Source organism: Aquarana catesbeiana, linkage group LG02 (assembly GCF_042186555.1).
Source record: "Aquarana catesbeiana isolate 2022-GZ linkage group LG02, ASM4218655v1, whole genome shotgun sequence".
NCBI classification, from domain to species: domain Eukaryota; kingdom Metazoa; phylum Chordata; class Amphibia; order Anura; family Ranidae; genus Aquarana; species Aquarana catesbeiana.
Genome location: NC_133325.1, coordinates 596,135,716 through 596,163,474, shown reverse-complemented (window position 1 = coordinate 596,163,474; position 27,759 = coordinate 596,135,716). Strand labels below are relative to the sequence as shown.

Genomic DNA, 27,759 nt, shown 5'->3' with positions numbered 1-27,759 from the left:
TTATTCTTAATATTTGCATTCTTTGTAAATATTTATATTTAAGTTTGTCACTGTATATTTCTCCAGCGCTGCACTTCTTTCTGTATATATATATATATATATATTGCAGTAGCAAATACCTAAGAATGCATCACCATAGCTTTTTCATTTAGCTAACATTTCAAAGGACCTGTTATCTCCACTGAGGCCGGAGATTTGGCAGTGTCTGCTAGCAATCTCCTACAGCTTATTACTTTCCGGTGGGGATTGGAAGTGACCTATCATAAAACTATAACAGAATCCTTCAGTTCTGTCACCCATGGTTTGTAGGGCAATCAAATCCATTAAGAATACATAGCATGCCATAAAATGTCTACCTAGAGCTAATGGGGATTGTAAAAGGCATTCAGGGCCAGAAAGCGACCCTTCAGAGACCTCCAATTGAAGAAAATCAACACACAATTCATAAAATCAGAGATAACCATGACACATTAATAAAAGGCAGAGGGTTTGAGGCAACTATGGACTCTCATGATATGGTAAGGACTCATACACAATTGTATAAAAATATATAAATTTATTAAGACAAACGCATGACTAAAATGGTCCTATGAAGAGAGAATACAATATACATAAATTTAAATCTTTGGAGGAGAACTGAACACTGTCGTCCCAGATCAGTTCAACCAGTGGCGGCTGGTGAAGTTTTTGGATGGGGGGGCGCCAGACCCCGCCCATCATTTTTGACTCCTTCCACTTCTCATAAACCACTCACTCCGTCCCCTGTATTCCACTTGCTTCCACCCATAGTGTCAGGAGTATACAGCTCAGATCACAGGACAAAGTATACAGTCCCAGCATCACAGGACAGATTACATATCTAGATAAAATATAGAAAATCCTAATGTTAAGGTCAACTGTTAAAGAATGCAATAAATGTACCACAAATCAGTGATTTTTTTTTAAAACAGCAAACAAACTTTATTGTACAACAAAAAAACTCTGAATCAGAGTAAAGGTGACTGAATGCAAATGCACACCACATTTACATTAGCGCCAGTAGAACTATTTGAAAATAAATTTTGCTCTCCTTTCTTTCTGGCTTGCAAATTTCTCAATGACCTTCTGGTTGAAGTCAGTCATCTCTGTCACCACTCTCTTTTCCATTGACAGCATAGCCAATGCATTCAGCCTTTCCTGGGTCATGCTATTTCTCAGAAAAGTCTTAATCCTTTTTAAGGTTGAGAAGCACTTCTCAGCTTCTGCTGTGGTCATGGGTGTGGTGATGAAGATCTTTAGCAGAGTGACAGTCTCTCTAAATACATTAGCAAGATTGTTCTCCACAAACAACTGGAATAGGTCCACAGCACCATTACACTTTCTGAACTCTTCTGTGCGGTAGATGAGACCAAGCTCTGTCTTTAACTTATTCTTATTGAGCAGTGGATAGGCCTTCAAAGTCTCACTCAGTGCATCCTCCAGAAACTCCATTGCATACTGTTCAAACCTGTCTGCCTGAAGCAAGGTGGCACTAATAAGGTGGTTTGTGAAGGAGAAACGTTGCATGGTGTGTAATAGTATGGTATCACAGACCTATAGAGTGAAGGATAAAATCAAAAATTAGGTAGTGATGACAAAATGTCAATGTCATCTCTGTTAGCTCCCTGACCATCAGAAATGCATGAAACTTGACATATTTACTAAGAATGTCTTGTCTATGTGTATGGAGTTCTGAGAAATTATGGATTCAAAAACACTGAAACTGATCTCCCTTCATAACTTAAAACTTGTCATTTTAACATGATCATTTTTAAGTTATAAAGGGAGATCAGTTTCAGTGGTTTTGAATCCATAATTTCTCAGAACTCCATACACATGGACAAGACATTCTTCGTAAATATGTCAAGTTTCATGCATTGCTGATGGTCAGGGAGCTAACAGATATGAAGGCTGTAATACTAATGTTATCCACTAGAGGGAATATCAAATCCTTTTAGATCACATAATTTTTATATCAATATTGTAAGAAAAATATTTCTCCCCAATCTTCATATCTATAAGGGAGCTATCAAAAAGACAAATATTGCAACAAATAAAAACTCACCTCGGCTGCAATGGATTTATGTTCTCCTGGATTCAGCGAGTCCTGCCTCTTTGGTTGAGAACCACCTTGACTGCTTTGGTCAACCAGGGATGGGATAGAATCTCTGCAAAATGTATGAGCAATAATAATAATAAAAAAAAATAATAATGATAATAACAACACATGGAAAAGGAGGAATAACGCTGCTACCTGATCTTCTGTATGTCCCGCTGGATGCTCCCCTTAATGTGGACTGAATCTGTGTCCTTCTGGAGTTTTGCATAGAGGAGGTCCACATGTGGCATGATGTTGTGGAAAAGTGTCATACAATATTTAAAATCATGATCTTCCAGCAGCACGGCAAAGCCTGCTTCCTCTCTCATGGTAACAGGGTCAAAGTCACATGAGTCTCGCATGGTTTCAAAACATCATATATAGATTTGTGGGTTGAAAATATCAGTCCAACCTTTTGCATCTGAAGTTTGCCCTTTTACATCAAAAGGGCGATTTTCAGATGCAAAAGGCTGGACTGATATTTTCTATATATGATGTACAGAGCCCTGTGTATAATGTAGAGCCTGGTATATGATGTACAGAGCCCTGTGTATAATGTACAGCCTGGTATATGATGTACTACACCGGGCTCTGTACATCATATACCAGGCTGTACATTGTACACCGGGCTCTGTACATCATATACCAGGCTGTACATTATACACAGAGCTCTGTACATCATATACCAGGCTCTACATTATACACCGGGCTCTAATGACATCAATGTGTCTCACAGCCCAGCCACACTCCTTGTTCACCAGAGAAAAAAAAACAGGAAACACAAAAAAGGTGCTCAGGAAACAGCAATAAGCAGAGGTCACCGCAGACAATGAAGTACATATATACCACACATACACATAGTTTTGCCAGTGCCTGTACTTATTGCAAACTTGGCATACATAGAGTTGTGTTTTAAAATGTGAATATGCAAAAAAAAAAGTAAAAATCCTGCAAATGAAGCGCCACGTCTGAAATCTTGTGATTGCATTGACGTGGGGCTTCCCATAGTGCACTGTGTCTGGCACCCAAACACAATGCACTTAGTTAAAGGACTTTTTTTTTTTGGTGACTACAGGAAGGGGGGGGGGGGCGCCCGGGTGCCCCCTATGGATGTGTCGCCACTGGAACCGAGGCTTACTTTAAAATCCAATAAAAAAACTAGAAAGAAAAAAAAAGGAACAGTATGCTGCATTTTTCATATATGAACAAACAGCAAATATATGTGAATGCAAGTAAAAACCAAATGCTAAAAAATACAGCAAATGCACAACAAGCACACATACGTAACTGCACACTGAACTCGGGACTTTCAGTATAAAAAATCCCTTGGGGGTCATGCACACTAGGCAACTGAAAAATGCCTGAGAAAAAGAGGCATAAAACACGCTCATAATTGCTCATATTGCACACGCGTTTATGAATGTTTGTGTTTAATAAGTGTTTTTTTATCCAAAACATTCCCCTCTGCTCATTTTTCACTATAATCAAATGTACACTTCAAAACTCCAAACGCGCCCGAACACTGTGTTTATGTGCATCAAGCATTTTTTTCTGCCCGAAAAATCCTTTCAAAAACACACGTGTGACTTTTTTTTTTTTTTTTTAGCCTGTAAACGCTCCTCTTCAAATATGCCTGTAAACACCAAAAGTGCATGGACACATAGGTTAACATAGAGTTCTTGTTCAAAACAAAATCTTATGTGCCTACTGCATACGTCTATACGCTGGCTGAACTTGTCTGGCTGAACAAGCAGTACCAAATCCCTAAATACCATTAAGGCCCGGTTCACACTGCTGCGATGCGGGAACCCTGCGAATCCACTACGGGTTCCCGCATCGCACCCAACTTGCACAGCAGTTCACACTGGGGAGTGTCAATACATTGGTAATGACACCACCATTACAGCTTGCATATCACACTGCGAACTGTCAGTTCGGACATGAATTGGATTTCATAGGTGTGAACACCCATGCGATCCGATTCTGGTACGGAATCCCAAAAAAGGGTCCTGTGCGAGTTTAATCCGAATGCAATGCGATTTCAGCCATACTATGTGTATGGTTGAAATCGCATTGCATGGACATCGCATGTGATTTGCACTGCAGTGCACTGCAAGTTTTTGTACAGAGGAGAGGAAGGTATTTGGCAGTGGGATTATTAAGGTATGAAATAAGTAGAGGAGCTTAGGAAGGATCAGCATTTTTAGGGTCGCTATTCTCCTTGCTGCTGACAATTCTTGCGATTTTAGGTAGGATAGTTGTTGGGGTAGCGATTCTAAAAAGGGCTTAAAGTTGTGTTTATAAAGTTGTGAGGAGTGTGGAGTCAGTTGAACTCCCAGAAAGGACAGAGAGTGAGGAGACCATTCAAAAGGGAAGTTATTGGTTAAATAAGTCTGCATAGAGGTCGGGATGTTGATGCCTAAGATTTGGGATTTGTTGGCGTTTAATTTATAATATGATATCGCACTAAATTCAGTTAGGATTTTCTTTGTCTCAGTGATCTCTTAGGATTGGAAATCATGAGCATGACATTGTCTGCGAAGAGACTTATTTTATGTTCTTCGCCCGCTATGGAGATTCCTGTAATGTTAGGGTGGGACCTAATGCTCTCTGCCAATGGTTCCATAAGCAGTGTAAAGATGATTGGTGATAGGGGGCATCCTTGTCTCATTCCAATCGTTATTTGTATTGGCTTGGAAGTGATGCCTGAGGTAAGAACGATGGCTGATGGGGTGGAATAGAGGGATAAGATGGCTTTCTGCATCCAACCCATTATTCCAAAGGTGTTAAGTACTGTTTGAAGGTATCCCCAGTGGACCCTGTCGAACGCCTTCTCCGCATCTAAGGAGAGAAGCAGAGAAGGCGATCGAGAGGCTTGTGAGATTAAGTTGATAAAATGTCTAGTACCGTCAGCCATGGACAAAGCCCACTTGATCCGGGTGGATGAGGCATGGCAGAATTTTCTGTAGTCGGAGTGATAACAACTTGGCATAAAGTTTTACGTCCGTATTAAGAAGGGATTTGGGTCTATAGTGTGCAGGATTGGTAATATCTTTGCTAGGTTTTGGGATTGTCACAATCACTGCTCTTAACATTTCACATGGAAAGGTGCCAGAGGATGAAGCAAGACTGAAGACTGATAGCAGGTAAGGGGCAGTTTCTGAGGAGAGCCGTTTGTAGTATTCATTTGAAAAACCGTCATCTCCTGGGGACTTATGATTGGGTAATTTATTGATTTCTAAGCAAATTTCTTGGATTGTAAAAGGTTGTGGTATGGAGTCAAGTTGGTTTTCAGTAAGGTTAGAGAGTTTTATTTTACGTAAAAAAGCGTTAATAAGCACAGATGATGGTTGAGGGGTGGAGGCTTCATTACGAAGGTCATAAAGGGACTGGTAATAATCAGCGAAAGTATTAGCAATATCTTTTGGATTAGATAGAGTATTGTGGGTAAGGTGGTGGGTAAGAGAAGCTATTTTTTGTTTCGCCTGTTTTGCTTTCACTTTTCTAGCTAACCAAGCTCCCGCTTTATTATGTAGGCCATAATAGCTGGCTTTAAGGTATTTAAGGTTGTTTTCGTGCTTATAAAGGAGGAGAGGCCGTAGCTGCTGTCTATCTTGTAAGATGGCTTGTGTAAGTTGAGGGTCTGGTGTGAGTTTGCTATCTCGCTCTTTTAGGGTTGGCGTGGAGTAAGTCTGAAATCTGCTTTATCCTCTGCCTTTTAACATAAGAGGCCATTTTGATCAATACCCCCCTCATATACACCTTATAAGCATTCCACAAAGTGAATCTATTCATTTCAGAGGAGTCATTGTAATTAAAGAAGTCGTGATGTTCCTGCACGATCTTTTGGCACAGTACCTTGTCCTCCAGAAGGGAGGTGTTTAGTCTCCAAAGTGTGGGGGGGGGTTACGAAGTTTGTCATCAAATTATAGGGTGATCGGTGCATGGTCCGACCAAGATATTGCGCCAATGCTCGCGCTCAGAACATTTTGAAGCGACCTTTTATCAGTAAAGAAAAAATCAATAAAAGATTAAGAAGAGTGTGCAGCTCATAAGATAGTGAAATCTCTTTCGGATCCATAGAGGCATCTGCAGATATCATACAGTTCATATTTGTGGAGTAGGGGAACAATGGAGGAGACTGATTTCCTGGCAGAGGTGGTGGAATCCAAAGAGGGATCCAAAATTGTATTGAAGTCTCCACATAGGATAAGGGTTCCCTGTATTACTGCCGCCACTTTAGTAAACAATGGGGCAAGAAATTTCCGCTGTTTAGTATTAGGAGTGTATAAGTTCACGAGTGTAAAAATTACCTGGTGTAGTTCACAAATGAGAATAATGTACCTTCCTTGGGAGTTTTGAATGGTACCAATGTGGCGAAATACAACTGAATCCTTAATGGCAATAAGGACTCCGCAGGCTTTTTTAGGCCCATTGGCCATATATATGTGAGGGTAACGGTGGAAGTTTAATCAAGGAGGCATAGTAGGAGTCGGTTATTTGCTGAGATGTTGCGTAGTGTACTTATATTATAACAATAACAATGAGGGACAGAGTACAGGGGGTCCCCGGGTTACAAACAAGTTAGGGACTGTAGGTTTGTTCTTAAGTTGAATCTGTTTGTAAGTCGGAACAGGTACATTTTTTAAGTGTAGCTCCAGCCAAAAAAACTATTTTTAAGCTTTTTGGATAGCATAGGGAAGGGTTATCACCCCTGTAACATTTGTTTTGCTGTGTGTGCCCCTGTTCAGAAGATTTCACCTCACTTTCTGTCTCAATGACAATTGGATTTTGAAAATTTTGGGTTGTTGTGGAAACAAGCCTTGGTGATAAAGCATCAGTGGAGGTACTTTTTCCCCATAATAGCTCTTACAGGAGTGAATTTCCCTTCCTAGGGGTAGATTTCCTCTCACTTCCTGTTGTCTCCCTCCGTTTGTAAGTAGGAGTCGTTTGTAAGTCGGGTGTTTGTAACTAGGGGACCCCCTGTACCTGTAAGGTGGAGGGTTAGGGTTCTGACAAGTAGAGCAGTGGCAGATCTCTGATTCTCTGGCCAAATTCACAGATAGTCTTACCAATATAAAAAGCATGACATCTACATGTAATGAATGACGAATGTTGTAGTGCTAATGCATGTACACATCAATAATCAAATGAAACCATGCAAAAGGTCAAGTGTTCATGCAACAAGTATAAAAGAACAAATGTGATAAAGTCCAATGGATAAACTGAGTCTGTTATGGATGGCCCATATGTCATCCGCAAAAGATGGTAGAAACATCACATTTGTTTTATTATACTTGTTGCTTGAACACTTGACCTTTTGCATGGTTTCATTTGATTATTGATGTGTACATGTATTAGCTCTACAACATTCACCATTTATGCTACATATGTTTGTCACATTTTTTGTAGCTGCTTTTTTATCTCACTTGAAGTTAGCGCAGTCACGCCCATATCCACATTTCTACTTTGACTTTTTTGTTTACTGCTGCTACTTCTTTCTTCTTATTTCTTTTTTTTTTGGTTGTATTTTTACACATGGATGTTTTTAAATATAGGACGACCAGGTCTTTTAACACTGAAGGTGTTTTTATCACTACCAACTCTGATACTGAGATTGGCAGATTATTCTTCAGGCTTAAAAACCTGATGGTTAGTGAACTACATTTACAATGGGACACAGCCTTCCTGGAGCAATACACCAAGGAGCAGATGGTACTCAGAGGCCTTCGATGGGATGTTTTTCCACAACAGGGTGACCCAGATGTAGAGTCATGGTTTAGATATTTTAATGAAGTAGGGATTAAACTTTTAGAATTATATAAAATATGTGGCGCTACTCTATCAGTCAGTAACAATCAGACAATGAAAAAGCCTAAATCGTAAAAATCTGAGGTGGGAGATAAGGTAGACAAAATAAAATCCAACCCATAAATACAAGACAAAAGAAAATTAAAATGTGCTAGGGACTGGTAACACACAGGAGTCCCTCAGAGAAGACAACAATTCTGAATTGTAGAGGTAGATGGGTGAATGACAATCATTAAAATGCTCGGTGAAAATAAGATCAATAGTATACTATATCAGCCACCCTGCCTCAAGGGAAGTGACAATCAGAAAGAAACTTATAAATAAAAATATAATGACTTCGCAAACAAACTGAACAAAAAACTTGGATGATAGGCAAAACACCAAATAAAACTTAGGGTGTACCACAAGTAAAAATCAATAAATCTCTAGTGATGATATCATATCTTAAAAGTGAACCATATTAGATTATGTGCAAAAGTGCAAAGAAGTCTGAAACATGCAGAAATTCCATATTGATGTGAATCCACAGTATCAATATAAAATACAAACAGTGAAAAATGGTGCAATCATAATATTCTAATGCACTGTAAATAAGTATTAATGAGTAGAATAATAAATAATAATAAATAATATGAGGACAGGCAATCCCACAACAGAGATGCCTTCCCACACAGTGACAATGGTGCAATTTAGTCCATAAAAAAGTGAGACTGTGATGAGTGATGTCTGCAAAGACCAATCTTTAGTTGAAGTGCCAAGTGTGTAGTGACTGGTGCTCTTCTTTTGTATACGTTCTGGTGCATACACCAAGTGTTTCCCCCAGCCTCTCACCTCCAGCAGCGGCCCCCAATGGGCCAAGTAGAGGGGGTGGATAATCTAGGAGAGGATGTATTTCCTGGAGCGATGTCAGCAGAACTGTCCCTCTGGATCTCCTCCCGCCGCTCACAGTAATCCCAGCAATTGTTTAGGAACAAAGGAGAGGTCTCATGGTGTAGTATTTACGAATAAGTTTATTAATCAAACATAAAAACTTACATTAAAAATAGCAGTGATCAGTAGATGTGTAAAGCTTCCGGGTTCGGCCGTCCCCGAGAAGCGTCGGCACCTGACTCCTCCTACCCTGACGCGTTGCGTCACACCACGTGACTTTATCAAAGGGATGAGGAGTCCGGTGCCAGCCATTCAGTTTATATACGCGCCGTTGACATAGCAACGGCTAAAACGACAATTACAAACGAGCTTGCGTGTATGATGCCGAACAGTGGGAAGGTGTAAACAGTGTATTCAATTATACTCATAAAAAACATGATCAGTAAACCTCATCTTATTTATATGAATCAAAATAAAAACGCATGTTAAAACCATAATTATTATTAAAATTAATTAGCCTTATAGGTTCTCATAGTAAACATTATTGTTCATAGAGCCATCACATCATTATCGCCATCTTGTGGTGACTGGGAATATCAACCATAATTAAACCACGGGAACCAAAAATTAACTAAAAAATATATATATTCCATTCAGAACACTGGTCAATATGTTAATCAAGCAAAACAAATGACCAGCCCAAATAAACAAATCCAGATACACAGGAGATCTTAGGAAATTACTATAAAATATTAAAATTCAAATAAAATTATTTATAAATATCTACAAGTGGACTAAGAATGGGATGTACATATAATTAAATATAAAATTCAGATACTCAAAATATAGGATAAAACCTAGCATGCAATAAATAGGATCAGAAGAAATGGATCTAATCAATAAATGGAAAAGGAGAAAGGATGGAATAAACAAACATACCAGATCCAATACCCAGAAATGAACACGTACTAAGTCATGGTATCAATAAAATTATAAAACCCACTAAAAATTGGAGATAAAACAATTTAAATCGAATTCCACGTTATGTCCTAGGGGCGATAAAGTCTGTAATTCATGAATCCATCTGGATTCTGCCTGACTAATTCTGATAATTTTATTGTCGCCCCTCCAGTGGGGTTTATACTTTTCAATCCCACATATCCTCAAGGATGAAGGATCACTATTGAGGATATGTGGGATTGAAAAGTATAAACCCCACTGGAGGGGCGACAATAAAATTATCAGAATTAGTCAGGCAGAATCCAGATGGATTCATGAATTACAGACTTTATCGCCCCTAGGACATAACGTGGAATTCGATTTAAATTGTTTTATCTCCAATTTTTAGTGGTTTTATAATTTTATTGATACCATGACTTAGTACGTGTTCATTTCTGGGTATTGGATCTGGTATGTTTGTTTATTCCATCCTTTCTCCTTTTCCATTTATTGATTAGATCCATTTCTTCTGATCCTATTTATTGCATGCTAGGTTTTATCCTATATTTTGAGTATCTGAATTTTATATTTAATTATATGTACATCCCATTCTTAGTCCACTTGTAGATATTTATAAATAATTTTATTTGAATTTTAATATTTTATAGTAATTTCCTAAGATCTCCTGTGTATCTGGATTTGTTTATTTGGGCTGGTCATTTGTTTTGCTTGATTAACATATTGACCAGTGTTCTGAATGGAATATATATATTTTTTAGTTAATTTTTGGTTCCCGTGGTTTAATTATGGTTGATATTCCCAGTCACCACAAGATGGCGATAATGATGTGATGGCTCTATGAACAATAATGTTTACTATGAGAACCTATAAGGCTAATTAATTTTAATAACAATTATGGTTTTAACATGCGTTTTTATTTTGATTCATATAAATAAGATGAGGTTTACTGATCATGTTTTTTATGAGTATAATTGAATACACTGTTTACACCTTCCCACTGTTCGGCATCATACACGCAAGCTCGTTTGTAATTGTTGTTTTAGCCGTTGCTATGTCAACGGCGCGTATATAAACTGAATGGCTGGCACCGGACTCCTCATCCCTTTGATAAAGTCACGTGGTGTGACGCAACGCGTCGGGGTAGGAGGAGTCAGGTGCCGACGCTTCTCGGGGACGGCCGAACCCGGAAGCTTTACACATCTACTGATCGCTGCTATTTTTAATGTAAGTTTTTATGTTTGATTAATAAACTTATTCGTAAATACTACACCATGAGACCTCTCCTTTGTTCCTAAACAATTGCTGGGATTACTGTGAGCGGCGGGAGGAGATCCAGAGGGACAGTTCTGCTGACATCGCTCCAGGAAATACATCCTCTCCTAGATTATCCACCCGCTCTACTTGGCCCATTGGGGGCCGCTGCTGGAGGTGAGAGGCTGGGGGAAACACTTGGTGTATGCACCAGAACGTATACAAAAGAAGAGCACCAGTCACTACACACTTGGCACTTCAACTAAAGATTGGTCTTTGCAGACATCACTCATCACAGTCTCACTTTTTTATGGACTAAATTGCACCATTGTCACTGTGTGGGAAGGCATCTCTGTTGTGGGATTGCCTGTCCTCATATTATTTATTATTATTTATTATTCTACTCATTAATACTTATTTATAGTGCATTAGAATATTATGATTGCACCATTTTTCACTGTTTGTATTTTATATTGATACTGTGGATTCACATCAATATGGAATTTCTGCATGTTTCAGACTTCTTTGCACTTTTGCACATAATCTAATATGGTTCACTTTTAAGATATGATATCATCACTAGAGATTTATTGATTTTTACTTGTGGTACACCCTAAGTTTTATTTGGTGTTTTGCCTATCATCCAAGTTTTTTGTTCAGTTTGTTTGGGAAGTCATTATATTTTTATTTATAAGTTTCTTTCTGATTGTCACTTCCCTTGAGGCAGGGTGGCTGATATAGTATACTATTGATCTTATTTTCACCGAGCATTTTAATGATTGTCATTCACCCATCTACCTCTACAATTCAGAATTGTTGTCTTCTCTGAGGGACTCCTGTGCGTTACCAGTCCCTAGCTCATTTTAATTTTCTTTTGTCTTGTATTTATGGGTTGGATTTTATTTTGTCTACCTTATCTCCCACCTCAGATTTTTACGGTTTAGGCTTTTTCATTGTCTGATCGTTACTGACTGATAGAGTAGCGCCACATATTTTATATAATTTTATTGTTTTCCTTGGGGGAACTGAGTGGACCCATCTATGTTGGCAGCTCTCTACCGGGTACCTCATTGTCAGTTTCAGATATTTTTTGTTCACCTTGTGGTCCTTTGCGCACTAGTCCCCATACATTTATAAACTTTTAGAATTGCTTGTCGATAGAAAACGACTCAAACTATTCCTGATGTATAAAGAGATTAAAGATCTCAGGGATAGATTGGCTCCATATAAGACTACTATTGAATATACAGTGGGGGCGGAAAGTATTCAGACCCCCTTACATTTTTCACTCTTTGTTATATTGCAGCCATTTGCTAAAATCATTTAAGTTCATTTTTTTTTCCTCATTAATGTACACACAGCACCCCATATTGACAGAAAAACACAGAATTGTTGACATTTTTTGCAGATTTATTAAAAAAGAAAAACTGAAATATCACATGGTCCTAAGTATTCAGTACCCTTTGCTGTGACACTCATATATTTAACTCAGGGGCTGTCCATTTCTTCTGATCATCCTTGAGATGGTTCTGCACCTTCATTTGAGTCCAGCTGTGTTTGATTATACTGATTGGACTTGGTTAGGAAAGCCACACATCTGTCTATATAAGGCCTTACAGCTCACAGTACATGTCAAAGCAAATGAGAATCATGAGGTCAAAGGAACTGCCTGAAGAGCTCAGAGACAGAATTGTGGCTTGGAATTTCTGCCTTGGATTTGGCCTTTAGGTAACGACCGGTGCCAGTCCCTCTCAGCCTTGGGGTGTTTCCCTTGGGTGCATCCCATGCTGCTATTGGGGGGGACACCACCGGGAGTGTACGAGAGTGATCGTCTTTCCCTACCATCCATGTGTTGGCTGTGGGATTGGTGGGCATAGGTATGGTGGGGGCTCCGAGCGCACCAAATACTTTGAGGCTGGTCGTGGCCGAGCCTAGAAGGAATGACGTTGGATTGTACTTCATTCAAAAGCAATTGACTGAAGAGCTTTTTGGGATGCCGAGAGAAATTTTTTGCATGCAGTGCTTCCCTACCACTGGAATGTATGACGTTATTTTCTGGAAAAAGGAAGATCTGCAGACACGTATGCTACGTAATGGCGAGAAAGAGGGCGACGAAATGTTGGAAGGGATCACATTCCTGTCTAGTGAGACGAAAATGCGGGTCCCCATCACTGTGCATATGTACAATCCTTTTGTACAGGATGGGGAGATCGCTGCCTTTTTATTCAGGTACTGCAAGTCAGTTTCTGCGGGCGTGAAGCTGACGAATGTGCTAGGTACCTTTAATGGACAGCGTAAATTCTGGGTGATTTTTAGGGCAGATCAGGAGGGTATAGGTGGCGTCAGGCACCCCCATCAGTCCTTCTCCATTGGGAGGAACCGTGGCTACCTGTGGTACCCTGGCCAGCCCCTCTTCTGCAGACAGTGCTTCGCTTTTGGGCACACCAAAGACCAGTGCGAGGCCGGTTTAACATGCCGCAATTGTTTTAAGCAGGGTCACGGAGCCGGTCAGTGTCTGGAGAAGAAGATCTGCCACATCTGCGGGAGTGGGATGCACCTTGCGAGACAGTGCCCGAAGGTAACCCGAACATCTGAGTCCACTCCAGTAGTTGTGGTGGAAAAAGCAGTGGAGGCTGAGGTGGTTGTGGGCAAGAAGGTGTTATCCTATACGGATGTGGCCAGACTGGGTTCCGTACCGATTGCAGTGAACTCCGTGGAACAGGCCGTAGTGCTGCCCGAGGAAGTGGTGGTGCGGGCTGATGTCTGCCCGCCTATGGAGGGTGAGCCAGGTCCCTCCCCTGTTGATGCCGTGAGGGAGGAAGGGGCCTCTTCTGTACCGGAGGAGAGTGTCCCTGGGCACCTCATGGCCGAGGGCGAGTCGGAAGGGAGCGGTGAGGAATCGGAGGAATCGGAGGAGGAGATGGAGGTGGGGCAGCTTTCCCTAAAAAGAAAAATGGAGGTTGCTGAGTGCTCCCAGGTCATAGGCTCTTTCCAAGACTCTCTGGACCCTGGAACATCTGAAGCTGTGATTAACTCCGACTCCTCGCAGGTGCCATCGTACGTGAGTACTGGTCAGGTGTTCGAGCTGCAGGAGGTGATGGGGTACTGCAGGGTACCGAAAAAGATGGTAAAGAAAAAAACAGGGGGGTTAGCCCTGGGTTAGGGGTGGGACCTAGGACTAGAGCCAGAGATAAAGCCGGAAAAAAGAAAAAAAAATCGTCATGACAGGAATGTGATCCCTTCCTGATTTTCTATGCACTTATGGGTATCTTCCCACAACTGCAGAATTATTTGGATGGCATGTAGGCAGGCAACATTTTTAAAATCTTATCAGGGCATGCTGCTGATATTTTTTGCTGACAGGATGGCAACATGAAGGAGGAACCATATACTGCAAGATGGACCCGGGGGATGCGGTATGGTCGTTGTGTCAGAGCAGGAGTAGTGGCGTGGGGGTGCTTATTAAAAATAATAAAATTAAGATTTTAAGGAAGGTGGAGGTGGAGGTGGGACGATGTTTATTTGTTACTTTGGAGTATGGGGGTGTTTGTTTTAAGTTATTTTGTGTGTATGCACCAGTTGACAAAAAGGGAAGATTGGATCTTTTTGAGAAGATTAAGTTTTTTCTGGGGGCGAGGGATCCTATTATGTGTTGGGGGATTTTAATTGTATCTTACGTAGTGGGGATAGGTGTGTAGGTGGAGGTGGTGATGGGGATGTTGATAAGTCTGGGAAGGAGTTGGGTGAGATTTTACGGTTATTTGGGTTAAGGGATGTGGGTGAAGGTGGTGGTTTTTCTTATTTTAGTGATAAGGGTACTGTGCAATCTAGGATTGATTTTTGTTTCCTTTCAAAAAATTTGCAGCCGGAATATTTTACCATTCAACGGGAGCCTTTCTCGGACCATGGTCGGAATGAGTGTGTTGTGAGTATGGAATCGGAGGTAATGTATGGTAAAGGTGTGTGGAAGTTGAATGTGGAATTGTTGGAAGATGAGGGTATGAAAAGAGAGTATATTAAATGAGGAGGAATGATTTTCTAAGTGTGATTGAGTGGTGGGAGTGGGTGAAAGGTCAGACTAAGAGGTTTTTTGTAAGGAAAGGTTGTGAGATTGCGAAGAAGGAGCGTAAGGCTTATGAATGGTGGCTGAAGAGATTGGAATATTTGGAAGAACTGAGGGAATGGGGAGAGAATGTGAGGTGTAAATTAGTGGAAGCAAGAGGAAAGTTGAGAGTTTTTATGGAGCGGAGAGGGAGAGAGATTATTTCGCAAGCTAGGATGATAGTGAAGGAGAAGGATGAGAAATGTACTTGGTTTAAAAAGGTATATGGTGGGAAGATGGTTTTGTCAAGTGTGTTGGATGAGAATGGACAGGTAGTAAGTGGAAAGGAGAGGTTGGGAGAGGAAATTTGGAAGTTTTATTCCGATTTGTATATGGAAAAGAAGAGGGATGAGAGGGTTGAGGAGGAAGTGTTGGAGCAGGTGGAGATGTGTCTGGATATGGAGGATAAGAGTATGTTAGGGGAGAAAGTGAGTAAAGGTGAAGTTGATGAATGTCTTGGAAGTATAAAGAAAGGTAAGACGCCTGGGAGTGATGGTTTGCCAGTTGAGTTTTATTGTACGTTTTGGGAGGTGATTGGTGATTGTGTGTATGAGATGGTGATGAAAGTTTTGGAAGAGGGGAGGATGCCTGAATCTATGTTAAAAAGCGTGATTGTTTTATTATATAAAAAAGGTGACTGTGTATTGAACCCCTAGCAGCCCATATAAGAAAGAACCCAAACATTCACGGTATCCCAGTTCGTATCAGAGACTTTAAGATTTCCCTATATGCAGACGATGTCCTCCTAAACCTCACACAACCCCATGTCTCTCTCCCGAACCTACATGCAGAGCTAGACCGATACAGTGCCCTTTCATGTTATAAAATTAATAACTGTAAAACGGAAGCCCTCCCCCTTAATATACCTCATCGGACACTAATGGCTCTTACGCAAACATTTAACTGTTCCTGGAAGTCCTCCTCCTTAAAATACCTTGGGGTCCACCTCATTCCCACATACGATACCCTTTATAAAGCCAACTTTCCCCAACTATACACCTCCATCAGAGCCTCCTTGGCCAAGTGGAAGTCCCTAAAGTTGTTTCTTTTTGGCCGCCTAGCGACCTTAAAGATGACAATTCTACCTCAACTCTTATATCTCTTTGAGACGCTTCCTATTACCATCCCATCCTCACACCTTAAGAGGCTCCAGGACGACTTGATAAACTTCTTCTGGAACTATAAGAAGCAGCGGATCTCTAGATCGGTTCTATACGCTTCCCGCAACCAAGGCGGCCTAGCATTTCCTAATATAGCCAAATATTACTTGGCTGCCCAGCTACGCCCTGTAGCCTCTTGGTGCACTCTTCACGCCTTCAATCAATGGACGCAAATTGAGAAGTTGTGGCTAGCCCCTGCACACCCGAACTCCATGTTATGAAGCTCTGATGTATCCACTGACAGCTTAGATTTATTAGGGCCAATGACCCTCCTGTGTTTGCTGTGGCGACGAGCCAAATCGACATACCTGCTTACCACCTCCTCTTCGCCGGTCACTTCCTTCTTATTCACACCTAATATCCCAGACAGCTTGACCTCGCAGATGTCACACTTCTGGTGGATAAGGCCTTATTTCGATACGGCCAGTTGATAGACCCTAGAAATAGATCGCTAAGATCTTTCCAAGATCTGCAAAACAACTTTGATATTCCCAGACAGGCTTTCTTTAGCTACTTACAAATACGACATTATGCACAATCTCTGTTACCGAATCTTCAGTTCTCCCCTTTAACTGAATTCGAAAAACTATGCTTGGAGGGCTCGTCCCCTAAGGGTATGATCTTGCGTACCTATCAGCTTCTGACCATGGATTTATCACCAACCGGTCCGCGACATGCCTAAATGGGTAAGTGGGAGCAGGCTCTGGGTATAGACATACCTCTGCACACATGGCAGCTTATATGGTCTCAGGCCTCTAAGAGCTCCATTTGCACGCGCTATAAAGAGAATCAATATAAGATTCTATTTCATTGGTATCAGACCCCGGACCTGCTCCACTCCATATACCCTTCGGCCGATTCTTGCTGTTGGCGATGCTGTAAAGATAGGGGGATGCTATTTCATATCTATTGGACCTGCCCTCTAATCATGCCCTATTGGCAAATGGTGCATTCCTTGTTCCAGTCCATCTTTGATGCTGAAGTGCCCTTTGATCCGAAGGCCTTTCTATTAGGTCTCCCACCGACCTCTCTCTCTAAAGTGTCCAAAAAACTCATATCACATGTCCTAACTGCAGCGCGATGTCTGGTGGCCCTAAAGTGGAAACAGAAGGAACCCCCCTCATTATCCGAATTGCACTCCAGGATCAGAGATGTCAAAAGAATGGAATATCTGACAGCCTCTCTGAATGACACTCTTGAGAAACATAATAGAATATGGAAACTTTGGGTCCTCTTGGAGAACCCCATAACTTAACGCTTCATATCCCTCGACTGCCTTTGATTGTTTTTTTTATTTCTTTTCCATTTTTTTTTTTGTCAAGAGATTCTGGGTTCTGGGGGCGGATGGTTGTCCTTTCTTCTTCCTCACTCTCTACTGCTTTCCTACCCTTCTTACTCTTTCTGTTTTACTCTTCCCCTCTTCCATTTATTTTTGTTTCTTTATACAAGGCAAAAATGCTGTGCTATCTGAGTAACGTAAAGACTTTGTAGTCACTCGACGGTTGTTAGTCAAGCTAGTTATGCACCGATCTGTACCATTAATCATCTGTTTGTTGATTTTATACCAAAAGTACCTATGCTGCTACAAACTGCATCTCCTTGTATCTTATGTTGTCAATTCCTTTTTTTTTTGGAAAATCAATAAAAAATTGTCAATTTTCAAAAAAAAAAAAAAAAAAGGCGACAAGCGAGAGTTGAAAAATTGGAGGCCTATATCATTGTTGAATGTAGATTATAAGGTGGTGGCGAAGGTGCTGGCAAATAGGTTACGTGCGGTGGTGGAGAAATTGGTGGGAGAGGAGCAAGCGTGTGCGGTGCCTTGGAGGTCTATTGCAGAAAGTTTGGTGAGCTTGAGGGATGTGTTATGGTTTTTTAAGGAGAGGAAGCAGGAGGTGGCGGTGTTGACGGTGGATTTTGAAAAAGCGTATGACAGAATGTCGCATGAGTTTATGTTTAAAGTGTTGAGGAGAATGGGGTTACCTGAGGTTTTGATCGGGTGGATTAAGTGTTTGAATAGAGGTATGGTAAGTAAGGTGTTGGTGAATGGGTGGATGACGAGTGATATACAGTAGTTGACCGCGATATTGTGTCAATCTCGCTGCTTTTCTGGGCAAGATTTGACACCTACGAGACCCGTCGCGGGCGCCAGTGCCGAAATGGCTCACTCATCAGGAAAGGAAAACTTTTTTTCCTTTCGCGATGAGTGACAGGCAGTGCTGACAGCTGTCTGGTATGAATCCTGAGGGGGAACGCCGTGCCAAATTTTAAATGAGAAAACCAGGGGCAAACCCTTAGGTCTGGTATGGATTGTAAGGGGAACCCCCTACACCGATAAAATTGGCATGGGGTCCCCCCAAAATCCATACCAGACCCTTATCTGAGCACGCAGCCTGGCCGGTCAGGAAAGGGGGTGGGGACGAGCGAGTGCCCCCCCTCCTGAACCGTACCAGGCCGCATGCCCTCAACATGGGGGGTTGGTGCCTTGGGGGAGGGGGGCACCCTGCGGGCCCCCCCACCCCAAAGCACCTTGCCCCCATGTTGATGAGGACAAGGGCCTCTTCCCGACAACCAACGGCCAGGTCTGCGGGCAGGGGGCTTATCAGAATCCGGAAGCCCCCTTTAATAAGGGGGCCCCCAGATCCTGGCCCCCCACCCTATGTGAATGAGTATTGGGTATATGGTACCCCTACCCATTCACCTAGGAAATTAAAATGTTAGGATATATGGATGATTTTACAGTGATTTGTAGAGATATGGCAGGGTTAAAAAGGGTAAAATTGTTGATTGAGATTTTTTGTATGGCGAGTGGTTTTTGTGTGAATATGGGGAAAAGTGAGTGTAAATTGTCTGGTGTATGGAGGCTTATTGAACAATGTGGTTGGAAGTTTTGTGTGGGAGGAGTGAGGATTTTAGGTGTCAAGTTTGATTCACATTTGTATGGGAGAGAGAGTTGGCAGGATGTTTTAATGAAGGTGAAAAAGAAAGTAGATTTTTGGTCTTTAAGGACTTTATCGTTGGAAGGGAAGATGTTGATTGTGAAGGCTGTTGTGATTCCGATTTTGTTATTTTTATACTATGTTTTTCCAGCTCCAGATAGAGTGATGAAACAAATTGTGAGAGTGTGTTTTTCCTTTTTTTGGTCGTCTAAGATGGAGAAGTTGAAGAGGGAGAAAGTAATGAAAGGGGTAATGAATGGCGGGAAAGGTATGGTGAGTATTGAGAAATTTCTGGTGGTGAAGTATGTAAGTATGTGTGTGAGATTAAGTGAGAAAGAGAATGTTGCAGGGTGTATGGTAAGATATGCATGTGGGAGTGTGTTACGGAAATATAAGTTGTGTGATGTTGATTTGAGGAAACCTGTATGTTTTGTTGTGCCTTGGTTTTATGTGAGGATTGAAAGGTATATGAGAAGGTATGGGTTGCAAGATATGACGCGAGATAAATGGTGTGAGAGTAAGAAGGTAATGCAGATACTGAAAGAAAGGGAGGAGGTGGAAGGAATAGGTGGTTTAAGAGTAGCTGAATGTAAGAAAGTCTGGAAGAATGTGTGCTGTAAAGGAGTGGATAGTAGACAGAAGGATATTGCGTGGATGGGGGTGCATGGGTGTTTGCCTACAAGGGAGTTTCAGAGGAGGAGAAGGCTTGTGGACAGTGAGGTGTGCTAGAGACTGGGGTGTGTGTGTGTGTGGGGGGGGGGGTTGAGAGGGTGATACATGTGTTTTGGGAGTGTCGCTATGCGAAGAAAATATGGAAAATGATGGAGAAGATGGTTAAGGGATTGACTGGTGTGAATAGTGTAACGTATGAGATGGTATTATATGGTTTGTGTGATTTAGGGAGGAATGAGGAGAGGTTGTTATGGGTTGTTGTGAATTGTATTAAAGAGTGTTTGTGGGATGTTCAGAATATTTTGATTTTAGGCAGGAAGTGGCTAAAGTGAAAGAGTGCGTGGCCATGGTCCAAGGAAAGATTTATAATTATGCATATTATGACTATAAGAAGTTAGGAGAGAATAATGCAAGGAATTTATGGAAATTGGAGGAGTGGAAACAATGGTGTATATAATGTAAATATTGGGATTATGTTATTGATGTTTATTTTTGAATGATTAACCTTTTTGTTTTTCAGGGTGAGTGCAGGTGGTGAGAAAGAGACAGTGTGGAGAAAGTGTATAGTAGTGTTTTTTGTTTGTGTAGGGATAGGGTGGAGGGATAGTATATAATAGGGATAGTTTGTTGTTTTTCGCTAATGAAGGGGGGGATTTTTTTTTTGTAAATGTTCTTGTTATCTTTATTGTTGTTTGTTTTGAAATGTTCTTGATATCTTTATTGTTGTGAAATGTTCTTGTTATCTTTATTGTTGTTATGTACTTTTTGTTTTTTTGGGTTTTGTGGGTGGGTCTTTGGGAGGGAAGTGGGAGGGTTATGTAAATATTGTAAAACTTTGTTTGAAAGTGTACTTCTAAACTATATTTTGTACAAATATTATGTTATTTTATTTTTTAATATATGCTTTTGGATTTATGTTTCTCTATGTATTTTACTTGTGAAATTAAAAAAAAAAAAAATTGTGTGTAGGAGGGTTCCACCGCCATTGTAAATCTTGCCAGATACATTATGTAGCCAAAAGTATTGGGACGTCTTCCTTTACACACACACGAACTTTAACGGCAGCCCAGTCTTAGTCGATAGGGTTAAAATTTGATTTGGCCTACCCTTTGCAGATAGAACGGCTTCTGGGAAGGCTGGGAAGGCTGGGAAGGCTGTCCACAAGGTTTAGTGTGTCTATGGGAATGTTTGACCATTCTTCCAGAAGTGCATTTGCGAGGCCAGGCACTGATGTTGGATGAGAAGGCCTGGCTCACAGTCTCTGCTCTAATTTAGCCAAAAGGTGTTCTGTCGGGTTGTGGTCAGGACTCTGTGCTGGCCAGTCAAGTTCCTCCACCCCAAACTCGTTTATCTATGTCTTTATGGAACAGGAAGGGGCCAAATTGTCCAAAATGTCTTGGTATGCTGATGCCTTAAGAGTTCCCTTCACTGGAACTAAGAGGCCAAGCCCAATCCCTGAAAAACAACCCCACATCATAACCCCCCTCCACCAAATGATTTGGAATAGTGAGTGTGTTTGGGGTGGAGGAACTTGACTGGCCTGCACCGAGTCCTGACCATAACACAACAGAACACCTTGGGGGTGAATTATAGCGGAGACTGTAAGCCAGGCTTTCTCATCCAACATCAGTGCCTGACCGCACACATGCCATAGACACGCTCCTAAACCTTGTGGACAGCCTTCCCAGAAGAGTTAAAGCTGTTATAGCTGCAAAGGGTGGGCCAAATGAATTTTGAACCCTATGAACTAAAGCCTCGTACACATGATCCGATTGTTGGCAGGGGATTGTGTGATGACAGACTGTTGGCCTAAAATCCGACTGTTAGTACGCTCCTTCAGAAAACTGTTGTCCAACTTTCGGTCAACAAATGTTGGATGGCAGGCTAGTAAATTTTCGGCGGACAACGGTCTGTTGGCAGAATTCGTATCATCTGTACACAAGTCCGTCACACAAAAGTCCAAAGTATGCACACGCATGCTCGGAATCAATGTTCACCAAACACTACATTAGCAGAAGGTGCCCAAAGGGTGGCGCTTAAGAGCTGAAATTCCAAGTAGTATGTCACTACGTTCGCGTTTGTTGGCCGACAATTGTGTGCCGTTAGTATGCAAGACAAGATCCAGGCACACGCCCTTTTGACAAAAGTCTGACACTCTGTTGGCCAACAATCCGATCATGTGACAAGGCTTTGGACTGGGATGCCATCACAGTTCATGTGCGTTTAAAGGCAGGCGTCCCAATACTTAGGCCAATATATTGTATATTGCTTGTGACACTGAGCATGGCTATGGACTTAGGGCTCGTTCACACCACAAAGATGCAGAGAACATGTATGAGGTTGCCTGCTGGCTAAGTGGGTAGCAGTTCTGTCCAGCAGCACTGGGGTTGCTGGTTCAATTCCCCAACATGCTAATGCTTGTGTTGAAGTTTATATGTTCTCCCTGAGTGGGTTTCTCACAACAATATAAAGACATACTGGCATTTTATTTGTCTCCTGCTGAAATAGTCTTTAATGTAAGAAAGTTAGTTTTGGACTTTAGATTGGAAGCTCATTGCAGCCAGGGACTGATGTTAATGTTTATTAGCACTAATCATGCCCAGGGACTTGGACATTTAAAATTGTAGGGTTTACACTGCACAGGTACATATGCTTAGAAAACTGTTTTTCTTTGTTTATGTGCATGCAAATGGACTTCGATTTTGGCCTGTAGTTGGAGATTTGATGCACATAGCCAAGGGCTAACACAGTTGCAAATAGTATTATTATTCCTGCCCATCAGGTGCAATCACTTTAGATATACATGAAGAGACAGATTGAAAGATACTGGTGGGCGTGTACTCCTATTGGGAGTGTGTCAGTGTGCTAACAATACAACCTACCGTATTTTCCGCACCATAAGACACACTTTTTTCCCCCAGAAATATGGGGGAAAATGTCTCTGCGTCCTATGGTGCATATATAAGACAGGCACTTCCACTGGCACCACCCCCCCGCCGCCAACGGCAACGTTCCCTGCCATCACCGCTGGAAGAGAAACAGGAGAGAGGGGGACAGACATCCATACCCCCTGTGGGCGGCAGGCGATCTCTGGGCTTGACACTGTTCCTGAGAAGGCAGAGCATTCAGCCACTCGGCTGCTCTGTCTTCTGTCAGGCAAATGAGATAAAATCAGGTCAGTCTGCATTTATGGCAATGGTCAGTCTGCATTTATGGCAATGGTCACTCTGCATGTCACTATGCATTTATGGCAATGGTCAGTCTGCGTTTATGGCACTGGTCAGTCTGCGTTTATGGCACTGATCAGTCTGCATTTATGGCAATGGTCAGGCTGCATTTATGGCAATGGTCAGGCTGCATTTATGGCAATGGTCAGGCTGCGTTTATGGCAATGGTCACTCTGCGTTTATGGCAATGGTCAGTCTGCATTTCATGGGCACTGGAAAATATTTTAGTACACCATTTGGTTCTGAATATTTTTTTTCTTCTTTCCCTCCTCTAAAACCTAGGTGAGTCTTAAGGTCAGGTGCGCCTTATGGAGCAAAAATATGGTACATATTGTCCTAAACTGAGGAAAAAATTTTTTTTTTTATATATTTTTTGGGGATATTTATTATAGCAAAAAGTAAAAAATATAGCTTTTTTTTCAAAGTTGTCGCTCTTTTTTTGTTTATAGCGCAAAAAATAAAACCTGCAGAGGTGATCAAATACCACCAAAAGAAAGCTCTATTTGTGGGAAAAAAAGGACGTCAATTTTGTTTTGGTGTAACATCGCACGACCGCGCAATTGTCAGTTAAAGCAACGCAGTGCCAAATCGCAAAAAGTGCTCTGGTCAGGAAGGGGGTAAAATCTTCCAAGGCTGAAGCAGTTAAAACAAAAGTGAACACGTACTTTTACAAAATATTTGTACTGCTTAGCAAGATAAAAGTGATGACATAATTGCGATGAAACTGGTAGGGCAGAGATTTGTGATCTTGGTGGAACACTGTGGCTGTGTGCAGGAGGATTACAGTGGTCAGCAGTCTTGTGACTAGGATTGCACATGAGTTTACCCAGCAATTTAGCATTCTGTATTTGCGCCCAGTGACTATTGGAGAATGTGAGTGCAATCTATCTGTGATTGTTTTTCTTAATAAATGCAGCAGCGAGCACTGTATATTCTCTAGTCTGTCTTTTTTGAGCCTGGTTTATGTGAAAAACTGAGCTTGACATTTTCACCCACTAATCCTGTGAATGCAAGCTGGAAGTTCAATCTAGAGAGCTATCCATCCCGGCTGGAGGTTTTTGATGTGGAGCCTGAATGCCTGGATTTCAGTTTAACCACATCAGCCCTGGAAGGATTTAGCCCCTTAATGACCATGCCATTTTTTGCGATACGACACTGCATCGCTTTAACTGACAATTACGCGGTCATGCGACGTTGTACACAAACAAAATTGATGTCCTTTTTTTCCCACAAATAGAGCTTTCTTTTGGTGGTACTTGATCACCTCTGCAGTTTTTATTTTTTGCGCTAATAACAAAAAAAATGACAAATTTCTTCATCAGTTTAGGCCAGAGGTGTCCAAACTTTTTTCAAAGAGGGCCAGATTTGATGAAGTGAACACGCATGAGGGCTGACCATTTTGCCTGACATTCTTTGAACCATTAAAATTTGGTCTAAGTGTGTTCATCCGAGCACTAATACACTGCCCAATAAGAATTCTCTTGCATTTGTGGCTGTGTGTGGTGAAGAGATGAGCTTGGGCGTAAGAGATAGAGATAGAGATAGATCTTTTGTGGCCCCCAACAAATCCCCGAGCACTGCTCAGGACTAAGGATGAGCTCGGGCGTGTTATTTGCGTATACCCCATTTATCGGCGTATAACACGCACAGGCTTATAACACGCACCTTCACTTTAAGAGGGAAGTTTCAGGAAAAAAATAACATTTTAAATAAAGAACTGTGAAGCAAAATAAGGGTCAGTGCCCATCAATGCAGCCTAATCAGTGCCCATCTGCAGCCTCACCATTGCCATGAATGCAGCCTCACAAGTGCCATGAATGCAGCCTCACTAATGCCATGAATGCAGCCTCACCATTGCCATCAGTGCAGCCTCATCATTTCCATCAGTGCAGCCTCATCATTGCCATCAGTGCAGCCTCAGCATTGCCATCAATGCCTCGAAGGGGACAGGGACGGGGGCGGGATGAGCGCCGATAGATTACATACAGGAAAATCTCCTGTTTACTCGGCGGCCTCTTTAATACACAGTCTCGCCTCCTATGATAGACAGAACAGTCGTCCAATGCCAGCCCAGGAGACGATATGAAAATGTGGCGCTCACAAGTTAAAATATAAGTGCAAAAATGTAAGTATAAATAACTGTAAATATAAATTAAGATAATCATAACAAAATCCAACTAAAGTAAAGTCCGAATTAAGACTATGCGGTTATTCCTAGACACACTCCACCCAATACTAGGTCAACACCCACTGCGCCTTGGATACTTCACCTAGATGGTAATACACATCCGGTGAACACCACCTACCTATAGCTGCCACTTAATATATAAGACAAAATTGAAATGAAATTTAAATCTGTACTGAGTGGTGAACAACAATCACCCCCCGTGACAAAATTAAATAGTGGCGCTCTTTCCAACAAAACTTATTCACCTCCTATAGTGAAAAATAAAAAATCTAACAACCACCTTTTTACTGGTGTATAACTACATATAGTGCAACTCAACTTGCAAAAAAAAAAAATTAAAAAAAAAAATCTTCTAATATGATCTTCCACCACACCTCTGTGTTCAGTGACCACTCTCCCTATGGACAGCCACTCACCAGCTCCTCATGCCTCCACTTTCGTATGAGGCTAAAAGGCATAGATGACTGCTACTACTGGCAAGGGTTAAACCATGTCCATCCAGGGGGCTCATTCCATATAAAATTAAAAAAGAACTTCCAATAGTGTAATAACGTAAAACACTTTAATGATTCACACTGCAAATTACACTTCAACAGTTCCACTCACATTGTGTATACAACAAAACAGCACAGCAAACTCCACAGCAATCTGTCTGATATAATATCAACCAACAGCTGAGATCAACCTCCTAGGGGGTATGCGGTCACGGCGGACCCTCTAATCGCCAGCGTTCAAAGTATCTCTCACCCTTTCGCCGCTTGCTTCATAAATGGGTATAGCTATCTCCCCCACTCGGTTAACCATACAGCCAGCTTCTTCCTGTCACTAGTACGTGGTGTTCTCCTTCTTACGGTCACACCCCCGACATGTTTCGATACGCTTGTACCTTAATCATGGGATAGGAACGTACTAGTGACAGGAAGAAGCTGGCTGTATGGTTAACCGAGTTTTTTTTTTTTTTTTTTTGTTTTTTTTTATTTTTTGCAAGTTGAGTTGCACTATATGTAGTTATACACCAGTAAAAAGGTGGTTGTTAGATTTTTTATTTTTCACTATAGGAGGTGAATAAGTTTTGTTGGAAAGAGCGCCACTATTTAATTTTGTCACGGGGAGTGATTGTTGTTCACCACTCAGTACAGATTTAAATTTCATTTCAAAGTCCGAATTAAGCAATCAAAAGTATTCTAAGTGTTAAAATCCAGGGTGAAGAAAACTTTTCAGGCGCAGAAAACCTTAAACGCTCCAGAGCTTTTCAGGGGCAAATCAACACCCCCTTATGTATCCCCACTCACCAGATGATGATGACCCCCAGCTTTTCAGTCTGGGGGTCGCTTCAGGCTTAGTGATGATATCCAGAGAAGTTCAGAAGTGGTGATGTACACATCAGATCAAAAGGATTCTTGATAAAATTTCTCAGCAGAATCACCAGGCACCAAAAAAGATAAAAAATTAAACTAATAGTGAAAGTACCGTTAAAAATAATCTATTCCACAGACGAATGGGTACTTACAAAATATCTGGTTAAAACAGGCATATAAAATGTGGTTGTAGATTTGTCAGAACGCTGCTCACAGCGTGCGTTCCACAGACCAGGAAGTGTGTTCCACGGAGCAGGAAATGACGTCAGTGCCACCGGAAATGCGTCAACACATTTTGCCCTCCCACAGGGCATCATCAAAGACCTGATTACCGGCCCACTAAACCATCTTAAAATAGAGTAAAGGTGGGAACCTCCCCCAAGGCAAAACCAATCAGCATTAATATGGCAGCCATGCTAATGGTGGGGTAAAAAAGGTTGCTCCCAGGAGCAGAGCACAACCGCTGGGAGAGACCAAAAAATATATTAATGGTAGTTAGCAACACTGGTTCCAGGGACTTTAGACGTCAGTTCTAGCTAAATCATGGAGCTTAATAGGAATACATCTACAAAAAGAGTAAAAAATAAGTAAGTAAAGAAAATAAGCATAAAGATAAAAATGAGAAAATAAAAAAATAAATAAAAAAAATAAATAAATGAAAAAGAGGAAATAACAATGAAAAATAAAAATATATGGGTTAAAAGAAGGGAAATTCATGGCACCATATTGTTCTAGAAATTAGACAGGAAACAATTCAGATCCAATTCGATGTTTAACCCTCGGGGACTCATCGTTTTTAAACGATGGATCCACTGGGTCTCATTAGGAGATGTAGCTTGCTTAAGGTTACCTCCTCTCCAATGTCCCTCAACCCTGTCTACGCCACAGAAAGTGAGGCCACTGGGGTCTCTTCAATGAACTAGTCTGAAATGGTTGGATAAACCGTGATGTTTAAAATCCTTTTTGATCCTATTTACATGCTCTCGTAATCTCACTCCCAATGCTCGGGTAGTCCTGCCTACGTATTGTAATCCACATGGACAAGACAATAAGTAGGTGACGTGGGTAATACCACATGTAATGAATTTGTTAATTTTGAAGGATTGAC

General features: G+C 41.4%; 1 protein-coding gene across 1 annotated transcript; it reads right to left on the bottom strand.

Moving 5' to 3' along the window:
- Positions 1-743: 743 nt before the first annotated feature.
- Positions 744-26,244, bottom strand: LOC141130036 (uncharacterized). The gene is made up of 3 exons (XM_073618019.1): positions 26,041-26,244; positions 2,084-2,186; positions 744-1,572 (listed from the first exon to the last, which is right to left on the bottom strand). The coding sequence occupies exons 1-3, from the start codon at positions 26,058-26,060 to the stop codon at positions 1,045-1,047; spliced, it is 651 nt and encodes a 216-aa protein (XP_073474120.1). The 5' UTR covers positions 26,061-26,244; the 3' UTR covers positions 744-1,044.
- Between the last annotated feature and the right edge of the window lie 1,515 nt (positions 26,245-27,759).